This window comes from Hippocampus guttulatus, chromosome 4, assembly GCF_054856545.1.
Source record: "Hippocampus guttulatus isolate MCC_2025c chromosome 4, RoL_Hgut_1.0, whole genome shotgun sequence".
NCBI lineage: Eukaryota > Metazoa > Chordata > Actinopteri > Syngnathiformes > Syngnathidae > Hippocampus > Hippocampus guttulatus.
In genome coordinates, this window is record NC_141264.1 from 18,253,168 (window position 1) to 18,264,114 (window position 10,947).

General features: G+C 41.6%; 1 protein-coding gene across 4 annotated transcripts; it reads left to right on the forward strand.

Annotated features, from left to right (window-relative positions):
* Positions 1 to 1,224: 1,224 nt before the first annotated feature.
* fads2 (fatty acid desaturase 2) lies at positions 1,225 to 10,900 on the forward strand. Of its 4 annotated transcripts, none has more exons than XM_086108279.1 (16): positions 1,225 to 1,541; positions 1,640 to 1,781; positions 2,018 to 2,097; positions 2,171 to 2,808; positions 5,223 to 5,427; positions 5,510 to 5,620; positions 6,295 to 6,492; positions 6,939 to 7,040; positions 7,109 to 7,234; positions 7,337 to 7,397; positions 7,475 to 7,551; positions 8,445 to 8,542; positions 9,348 to 9,444; positions 9,525 to 9,604; positions 9,671 to 9,796; positions 9,892 to 10,900. In XM_086108279.1, the coding sequence occupies exons 4-16, from the start codon at positions 2,747 to 2,749 to the stop codon at positions 9,941 to 9,943; spliced, it is 1,395 nt and encodes a 464-aa protein (XP_085964405.1). In that variant the 5' UTR covers positions 1,225 to 1,541; positions 1,640 to 1,781; positions 2,018 to 2,097; positions 2,171 to 2,746; the 3' UTR covers positions 9,944 to 10,900. The 4 variants fall into 4 exon arrangements, with proteins under 4 accessions (XP_085964405.1, XP_085964402.1, XP_085964403.1 ...); XM_086108276.1 differs by having other exon boundaries at positions 2,171 to 2,804; XM_086108277.1 differs by lacking the exons at positions 1,225 to 1,541; positions 1,640 to 1,781; positions 2,018 to 2,097; positions 2,171 to 2,808 and adding exons at positions 4,560 to 4,760; positions 4,926 to 4,966.
* Positions 10,901 to 10,947: the final 47 nt, after the last annotated feature.

Consider the following 10,947-nt stretch of genomic DNA (forward strand, 5'->3'; position numbering starts at 1 on the left):
TCTGATACAGATCTTATATTGGCCGCAGGGCATGTGCCAAATGAAGGGGTCAATGAGTGCACATTCAAACTAAATGCAATACAGACATGCGAATATGGATGATGCAACGTGACAAAATAGATTTTCTGCGAGTCATTGTTCCGTGCTACCCAGTACAGTGGTTTTAAATTGTGATGACGAACTTAACAACAAATTGGGGAACAATTTTTCAAAAAATTGGTCAAGTGCTTCCGTCAAGCTGTTTATTGACGTTCCCCGTTGAAGTTCAAACACAACACAGATACATAACTTACAGAGGTCGACTGGTTTAATGCTGACACGCAATGTGGACCAGACATTTGAACACAAACGTTCCTGAAACACATGTCAGCAGACAATACAACAATATTCACAGACATCTTCTTTATCCTCTGTAAAGAATAAATAATAATATTGCTTCATCTTATTGAGATTCAAAACATCACAAATATATCTTTTTTTGGTGGTGTTTTTTTTTTATGGGGTTGGAACCTATTAATGGCATCTCCGATCGTATTTCTACAGTTAGAGAAGTAAAAGATGACGTTCGAAGATGGCGAACGGCTTTTTATTGACCAGTTAAAAAGCCGTGACGACAACGTCTGTGTAACATTTAGCTAAGAGGCAAAACAGGCACACAAATACAGGACAGCGCAGCAGTCCTTTAGCCGCATTAAATGTGTTGTTTTCGTGATGTCTTAATGAGTGTACATAACTATTTTCGCAGTATGCAGGATGCAGAATGTGTGTGTGAGTCGGAACACACTCTTAAGTTTATCACGCTATGCTAATGTTGTATCGTCGTAACCCGGCGTGACACGTAGCCGTGCCTCAATTTACAAGTGACTTTGTTTCTCTTCAGTCCAAACAAAAAAGTGTAGTTATGTTCACAAAATGGTGGCAGCTAACTTCACAACAAATCGCAAATAATAAACAACTGAATGCAGGGGGCGTCCTTGCTATTTATTGCCACTCCCAATTGAACGTTAAACGTATATTTACAAGTGCAAGCAAACTTATGAAATTCCACTAATTCAATGCTAACATATTGCAAAAGACAATAGATGAGCTAAAAAACATTTTTTAAACCATTGCTAGTTTTTCTATTGTTTATTTATTTTAGTACCGCATTTTTCATAAAGTAGGGCGGCCCGGTAGTCCAGTGGTTAGCACGTCGGCTTCACAGTGCAGAGGCACCGGGTTCGATTCCGGCTCCGGCCTCCCTGTGTGGAGTTTGCATGTTCTCCCCGGGCCTGCGTGGGTTTTCTCCGGGTGCTCCGGTTTCCTCCCACATTCCAAAAACATGCATGTCAGGCTGATTGGACGCTCTAAATTCTCCCTAGGTGTGAGTGTGGGCGTGGATGGTTGTTCGTCTCTGTGTGCCCTGCGATTGGCTGGCAACTGATTCAGGGTGTCCCCTGCCTACTGCCCGGAGATGGCTGGGATAGGCTCCAGCACCCCCCGCGACCCTAGTGAGGATCAAGCGGTTCGGAAAATGGATGGATGGATGGATTTTTCATAAAGTACGTGACTGTAGAGTGCAATTTGTCTTCTTGAAAACTAAGTTAGACACATTTTTATTCATGTTTTCTGTGTCTAAAAAAAAAAAATACAACTTCAGCTACACCTGGATAACCTTAAAGGAATGGAACCCAAATGAATGCTTGTCCAACTCTGCAGCTGTTATCAAGTCAAAATGACATTTTTCAAAAAGGTTGTTCAAACAAGAAAGTCCAGGGTGACCAGGACTTTTGCAGTATGAGGTACGTATATATCGAATTCACAGCATCTTTCCAGACCAGCCCACGGTGTAAAATAGGTTATGACTGTGAAGAAAAGCCTGGCAAAGCCGCTCGGGTCAGATGTTCAACACCTCAGTCTTTGAAGCGGTCCAATGCAGCGAGGAGGCGGGGTGCCGAGGGGGGTTCTAGCTGTTTGAGGATAATCCTGTCTGATATGCTTATTTGCTGATTTGCACATTTCTGCTCTACATTGAAAGCGACCCCGAAATGACTCAACCCTCTTTGAGCGGCAGACCGTCAAGACAGCTGAAGAGGTCATTGAATGTAACTCGAAGAGGTGAATGCAAATGAACAAATGACGTCATGCCATGCCATCCATTTTGTATTCCTTTTCGTATCGTCATGTTCAGGGTGAGAGTAAACTGTAGCCTGTGCCAACTGACTTTGGGGAAAAGGCAGACTACACCCTGGTGCCCCAAAAAACGAGCTCGATGCAGACAACCATTCACACTTTCACCGAGTGGTAACTGCACCCTGCACAGTTTTCAGCTAAGTGAACCACTACGATGTCAGCAACTTGCCATGTTGAATATGCTCAGGTGAGGTAAAGACATAGACAAATTTGAACAGCCTAACTGGTTTCTAAGATGGACTCTCAGGCTACGTTGACGCTGCGGGGCATGATGCCCAATTTGAATTTTTGGTTGAGTTGACAATCGCAAATTCCTTCTTCCAAACCAGAAGCATTTGGGTCGGAGGAGCAAGACTAACCTGTGAGAAGCAATTACTGTATTGTGTAGGATAATCACTTTAGTCGTTGAGATCAACCAACAATTGAGCCTTTGTTGACTTTGATTGGAGGTTCATCCACGTAGTCTATTATGTAGGTATATAGGCCCCTTTCCAGCTTTGTTGGCAAACCTCTTTCAAAGTGATGTCATATAGAAATTGGCTTTCGAGATCTCAAGGACGCAACAGCTCGCTGGATGGGAGAAAGGAGCTTCCGGACACGAAGCAGGGGAATGCAACCTGAAGAGGCCGAACGTAGGTTATGATTCTTGAATCACTTTCAATGACAAACCAAACACTATGTTCTCTGTTTTGATGTTGGGAATTTTTGTTTTGATGTAGGGAATTTTATTAATCGGAAAAATTTTGTAAGTCATGTTTGATCTTTATATAAGATACAGCATGAAGAAACCAGCTAAAGCACAGGTGTCAAAGTCAAGGCCCGGGGCCAGATCTGGTCCGCCACATCATTTTATGTGGCCCGTGAAAGCAAATCAAGCAAGTCAAGTTCCACGATGCTTGCTAAAGTCGGAACCAAAATTTTATATCGTCAGATGTAATCCGCAATAACGGTTATTATTTTTGACTCCTGATTTTAAAACGAGTTATTCATCAATTTGTTGTGTGCTATGTATCTAATATGTGGAGAGGATTAAACAATTGATATGGTTTCCCATAATTCATAACGGCCCTCCAAGGGAAACCGTAACTACAATGTGGCCCCCGACAAAAATGAGTTTGACACCCCTGAGCTAAAGTGTTGAATTTTAAGTTATTTTATAACAAAGAAAGTAATTGTGCTTTGCGTAGGCTGTCGGTGGGCTTCATTGTACTGTACTTGATCCCGATCTTTGAACTGACATGGTTCATTTGTTGTGTTTGATGACTGCAAACCGTTTCTTGATGGTACCGAGCCGCAAATAATGTGAAGCGCACATCTGACAACTCGCTTGTTCATTGAGCTGAGGGACAGCAACCTGATGAATCAAAAAGCTTGTAACATGATGACCCACGTGGAGCTCTTTTATCTAACTCCGCCATGTTCCAAACACAGACGCATGGCATTCGAAATTTGTATCGATATTTTTTAGGACATTCACAGATAATAGAACACTGTTTTTGTGGTTCGCCTGAGGACAGGATGTTTGAGCTGATTGTTGGTACTGCCTGCTGGTCGAGGTCAGTATTCAAATGCATTCACAATGTTTTTTTTTTCTTCTAATCTTTCGTTAAGAATTGTGTATGGCACAGACACAATCAAAAGTCCTTACTTCTAAATAAAAAATGGATAAAACACACCATTTCCATTATGGATATAGGTTGCTAGCTTTGTGAAGATATAGGTCGCTAGCTTTTTTTAATGTTTGTTTATTTTATTGTTTGTTTATTGATCATATAAAACACACAATACAATAACAAATTGACAAAAGTGAAGGCAAGCAAAAGTTGTAAAAAGGAAAAGAAACATTTAGTCAAGAGAGCGTGTGTGCGTGTGTGTGTGAGAGAGAGACAAGAGAATTAATCCTACAGCGATAGATGCTAAAATACCATTTTAACCCCAAAAGGAAACATGACAGACAGAAACGTTTTATTTGTTCCCGAGGGATAAAATACTGACAAATGGCAGTCAGATGCTGAAATACAATTTTAACCCCAACGAGACAGACAGCGAGGAAGGAATATTAAAGTATGAATCTAGTTAGAACTAATAATCAAATGCGGAAGTTTGTGGTTTTACAAAGTATTAGCATCGAGAAAGTTTTATGTGCATTTTACAATATTTTATCGTACAAAACTAAAATGATGTTTTGTTGTTTTCTGGATTTGCACATCAGAATAAGAAACATACAGTGCTGTATAATAGAAAATATATAATAAACACTGACTGGATACTTTATGCAGAAAGTAGTGGGATATATTATTTATACAAGAAGATGGGCGTATATGAGTCGTATAAAACGACACAATTGGGCACATTGAAGCGGGTCCCATTATTTACTGGACGCCGATTGGCTCAAAACCCGTCGGAAGATCGCCTCAGAATGTGTAATGAATGATGGGGTGAAAGAGTCGGCGAGCGAAATATCGAGGGAGATTTAGTAGAATTCGGCAGTTGTTCACAATTAAGATTGGATCTAAACATGGCTCGTGAGTTGTACAGGCGCGCCCGTGTGCTACCAACGCGCAGCGTGTGAGACCAACCTAAAACATGTGAGTCTGCTTTTTTTCCTCCCTTTTATTTTGGTCTGCAGACACACAAGCCTTGCAGTCAATGTAAATATTATTTAATTGCGATTAATGTTACACGCGCGTCGATGCGAAAATGTTAGATTGGGTTTGATAACGACGTTTTCGTGTCTATCTTTCAACTTGAAGACAAGACATCGAACGCGGTGCATAACGCCATCTATTCCCAGGTTTGAGTTGGAATGAATTGTATTAATTGTAGCAGATGTCGGGTGTGTGACGCATAATGCACGTCCACCCACAACATTAATAGCATCCTGCATATCAAATTCATCATGAATTATTTGTGTGTGCATGTTCCACTGCTCGTTGTCCTCCTTGTGTTACCGCGAGCATACGCAGCAACAGGTGAAAACACCCCCGTTGCTGTCTACAATGCGCACTGCATGTACAAACTTGTGTGCCCACCCTTGTGTTCGTGTTTAGAAGCTCCGAAGAAATGGGTGCTGGAGGCCAGCGGATAGAACCGGCGAGCAGCGGCGTTTTCACCTGGGGAGAAGTGCAGAGCCACTGCAGCAGGAATGACCAGTGGTTGGTGATTGATCGCAAAGTGTACAACGTCACAGAGTGGGCCAAGAGGCACCCTGGAGGCTTTCGGGTCCTCCAGCATTATGCAGGAGAGGATGCGACGGTACTTGATGCTTCTTATTTATCTTCATGTTGGATTATGCACAACTCACTTTAGTTTTTGGGTTTGTTTGTTTTGGTTCTAGGAAGCCTTTACTGCTTTTCATCCTGACAAGAAGTTTGTGCAACGCTTTCTGAAGCCGCTACTGATTGGAGAGTTGGCGGAAACAGAACTCAGCCAAGACAGGCAGAAAAATGTAAGAACTAGCTTTAAGAGTCTTAAAGGAGAACTGAACATTTATGCTAATGACACAGAGTGACAATGACTATGGTGCTATCAAGAGATGTGCAAAATTGGCAAAAAAAAATAGACAGAAAGCCACTATGGAATTAGAAGTCTGTTTAGGAAATTAATGGCAAGAAACTATTGTAATGTCTGCATAGTTGGATAGTGCTTTCCTGTGGAAGAGGTGGTGACTCGGATGTGGAGGGTCAGAGTGAAAACTCCCTTGCCTAGCCTTTGTTCTTGCAGCGTGCAAGTTCTTAAGAGTATGTAGGGGGTACGGCGGCCCTAACTGTCCATTGCGCTCAGATTTTGTCCTTTGTAGCAGCACCAAATCAGACTGTGATGGATGGAGACAGGACTGAGTCAATGAGTACCATATTGAACGGCCTCAACAGCTGCTGTGGCCAGCTGCCTCAGCAGTCGCAGGAAGTACTTCTTCAGTTTTGCCTTTTTGAAAATGACGTTGCAGTGCGTTACCCATTTCAGGTCCTTTGAGAGTGTAATCACCAGGAAGTTAAGGTTTTGACAGTTGACACAGTTGGACAATGTGAAGGGCAGCTGTGGTGAAGGATGGTTCCTGAAGATCACGGTCATTTTCATACTGTTTGTTGATGCCCATCCCCATCCATGATTCTGTGCTTCCAGGCTGCAGTCATCCAGGACTTCCAGGCCTTATATGCACACGCAGAGGAACGGGGTCTGTTTCGGGCCCACTCTCTGTTCTTCTTGGCCCACCTGGCTCACATCCTGCTGATGGAGGTCCTGGCCTGGTTGCTCGTACGGCACGGGGGGACTGGCTGGATCCAGACGGTGCTCTGTACCATCTTGATGGCAACTGCCCAGGTAACAGGAACAATGTGACTGGTTGTCAAGTTATTATATGCCAGAGGGTCACCAACCTTTTTGAAAGTGAGAGCTACTGGTAAATTCAAAAGGCTACCAGTTACACACACTCGCCTGAAAGAACAATTTGGCTGAATTTATTTGGTGGTGAATCATCTGATCATTGTGGCGCCTGGTAGATTGTCTCCATGAACGGTGTGGTTTGGTCACATGTTGCAATAATGATCTTGGAAACACTTTTTTCAGGTATTAAAAATGTATTATTATTTTGTAATTTAGACCAATGCAGACAGATCTCACCAATGAGCTATTTTTACAGCAGGCCTGTGTGCCACTCGTGTGGTCCTTGTGTGCTACTTAGTGCCAGCAGGCACCTTGTTGGTAACCCTTGTTAAGATGCAAAACATGAATCCTAAAAGCAACGCCTCTTTTGATTTCCTTATAAGATCCAGGCCGGGTGGCTGCAGCATGATTTTGGTCACCTGTCTGTCTTCAGGAAGTCCTCATGGAATCATCTTGCACACAAATTTCTTATTGGACACTTGAAGGTAACAGAACATCTTTTTAATAACTAACCCGAAAGAAGTTTTATGAAATAATATAATCCGACCCACAGGGAGCTTCTGCTAACTGGTGGAATCATCGACATTTCCAGCATCACGCAAAGCCCAACGTTTTCAGTAAAGACCCCGATGTCAATATGTTGCGTATCTTTGTTGTCGGAGCCACTCAGCCTGTAGAGGCAAGTTGTACATACTTGCATCATCTCACCAACAACACCTAGCATGCTCCCTGTCATCCTAACTCAGCACTCCTCTCTTTCTCTTTCTCTTCTCTTTCACAGTATGGCACCAAAAAGATCAAGCATATGCCCTATAACCATCAGCACCGCTACTTCTTCCTGGGTACTCTCCTTTTCACTCTTTTCTAAATGCGGTACAATATTTGTGAAGGTAATGTTCAACAACTTGTTTTGTTTTAGTTGGACCACCGCTGCTAATTCCAGTTTATTTCCACCTTCAAATCATGCATGTGATGATCTCTCGACGCGACTGGGTGGTAAGGCGATGCTTTCCTGTTTCCTTTACTGTCTGCTCAATAGAGAACTTTGTCAACAGTTCGGAATGCGCTTTTTTTTACATTTCTAGTTTTGTTGCTTTTTTTGGCCAACTTTAGTTCAATAGCATCCTAGTTATTTGGTTAATTTGCCTGTTCGCGTGTTAATTAGCTCTTTGTCATATTTGGTTAGTTTGCACTTTTGCATGATATTTAGTTGGTTTGTTTGATACCATTTAGTGAGCCCATTAATGCTTTTGTTAGCCCTTGAGACAGTTATTTGCTGAATTTGCTCACTTCGCAAGCAAGTCATTAGCTTGCTGTCAAGCTTGTTATGTGTAGGTCATTATAAAGTTAGCTAATGAGCTCATTAACTCTTTAGCTCATGAGCATTAATAAACCAACTAACTTGCTAATGGGCATTTTATAAAATTTTGCCCCCGTCATCCGTCAGCGGGTTCCGGTTTGTCATCGTCAGTCAGTCATTTTTTCAAGCCAAGCCAAATTAATAATAATAATCGTTGGTCGGTTAAGTTATTTTAACCGCGCTTCCTTCATCGCTTCCGTTGGTAAATTTCACTGGTCCGTGAATCCATCATTCAATGTGATGAAAATGGTCATCGTGCGGTGGCTCCCCAAACACACACATAACTCACATGTATTTCACATAATACTTATTTGTCAAGCTTTTGGACTAGTGGCTGCTCGCAGCTGTTTTTATAGATTTTTTTGTTCATTTAAAGCATGCTAGTTCTCGTACTATATTTAGTGGTTTAATTTCCCATTAGGTTCTAGTTTTAAAATGTTTTTTCCGTCTTTTGCTATGTAATAATACATAATAAATTCCCAGTAAAAAAATACGTTCCGTTATCCTAAGATGTTTTTTTCTTCTGAAGGATATGACCTGGTGCTTGTCATACTACCTTCGCTACTTCAGTTGTTACATTCCACTTTATGGTATCCTGGGCACAGTGGCGCTCATCATCTTTGTCCGGTAAGTGATTTAGCACCTCAATAAGGCTTCACACTTTTAAAAAAAATCACCTCTTTGAGGTAAAGTTAATGTGCTGTGGCCGCTTGGTCGTGGTCTTAAATCCTGGAAGAATAACACTGTGGTTGAAAGCGAATTCCTCAATTGCTCCCACATTTGAAGCAAATGATTTAGTGCTGACCAAACCACACTTTGCGACTATTAACTGACAACATTGCTTTACGCTGACTTGTAAAAGTGCTCTTCTCATTGTCATGTGTGTCTTACAACACACATTCATAAGCTTGTGTTGAGAACAAGTCCTTGAAACAACACACGCTCTCTGTAACAACTATTATAGTATATAGAAAATGAATACAACAGTCTTATAATTCGACCGACAGCCTAGCCAGTTGACAGCACACTTGGTGGTTCGCAACGGATCATTGGCCAGCCTAGTTTACAAGTCGTATAGCGCAACCTGGTGTGGGGAGCGGTTACTACGTAAATACATAACCTTACATAACCCTGACCTACAGTTTGAGGAAATGTGGAACAGCTAGCTCACAAACATTTTCAGAAAGGTTTTTTTTTGGTTGTTTTAATTTCACACCTGATGTTTGAACAGGCACGCCAGAAATCTGACTGTTTGTTTGTATACTAACAATTAAAAAAGGCCATCTCCCATCCACATTACGTGCGCAGGAGTCCTGTAATGACAACAATTGCCTGCAGAGGCCACTGTTGCTAAACTAGAGTCATCAAGTCGAGAACACGCCATTCATTTTTTGACCTTTCCAGTTGATGTCAATATTGCCATGGTTTTCAGGTTTCTCGAGAGCCACTGGTTCGTGTGGGTGACTCAGATGAATCATCTCCCGATGGACATCGACCACGAGAAGCATCAAGACTGGCTCACCATGCAGGTTCTCGCTGGGAAATCTACTGTACTTTGTTGTCAGGACTTCCATCTTCATGCTCATCGTGGCACTTGTGTGTGCTTTAGCTCCAAGCCACTTGCAATATTGAAAAGTCCCCTTTCAACGACTGGTTCAGCGGACACCTCAACTTTCAGATTGAACACCAGTAAGTCACTTAATCAAGATAGTAAGATTTAAGGTATAAATGATTTGATGTATTCTGCGTTTCAAGTCTTTTCCCAACAATGCCGCGTCACAACTACCACCGGGTGGCGCCGCTTGTGCGCGCCCTGTGTGACAAACATAAGATTCCTTACCAAGTGAAGACACTGGGGGAAGGCATGATCGATGTCATCAGGTAAAATATATCCGAAATATTTGTCTCTGACTTGGACAAAAATCCGTTCTTAGTGGAGTTTTAATGACTGGGTGCTATTATCTCTCATACTGCAGGTCACTGAAAACTTCAGGGAATCTTTGGCTGGATGCATATCTTCATAAATGATCATTTTCTCAAACCTGCTGTTGATTACGTTTGGTTTGATTCTGTACTACAAAATGGAGTGTGTATTCTGTTTGTGCAGGAATACTGCAATGTATTTTGTATTTCTTTCAATACGTCATTACATGTATTTTAATAAGCAAGTACCCCGATTAAGAATATATTTGGCATGGTTAATAATACAGTCGTTGAAAAAAGGTTTGGGGGCTTTGTCATGTTTTGTCGACTGGTGTGTGTAATTTTCTGTTTATTCATCTTAATGTTTAATGAGCTTTTATCATACTGAGCTAATTTGGGCTGAGAGCCTGCAATGGTTGCCAACAGCAGAACACAAGAGACAAAAAGGAATTTCTACATTAACACCTAATGTGGAGAATCGGCCGAGCTTGTGAAACACTTCTCTACAAAGTGAGGCTTCATATGTCCATCACGCATTGTTCTGCGCTTCCTAAATTCCCGCATTTCTCGGCACACACGTTGAAGCCTCGGCACAATTTGTCCCATAGGTTTACTCCCAACTGATAGACACTTCCGGTAAGGAAAAAGTGTAACTGTTAGCGACTCATAATTGTCAAGACGCTAATGATTGAAATACTTCAAACGATCTTCAGTGGGGTCTTGCAAAGGCATCATTCAATCTGCGGCTGCCTCCGCATACATCGACATCAGACTTAAAATGCTGCCACTTGGGACCACATACACTTCCTAGTCAGATGTAAGACAAAAATCCTGTTGTATGGACAAAATTTGCTAAATTTCTTCAATAAATGGATAAAAGACTGTCCTGCATATTCGAAGTTGGGCAGCTGTGGATTTGCATTTTTCTTTGTCTGTTTTTTCAATACTTTTTCTGATTTGGGATTTTTCCCAATTTTTCGTAGATTTTCTCTTTCTGCCTGTTTCAGTGTTTTGTTTTGTTTTTAATTGCTGGTGTTTGTAAAATAATCTTTCTGCCTGTTTCAGAGTTTTGTTTTTTTTAAATTGCTAATGTTTGTTAAAGAAAATCA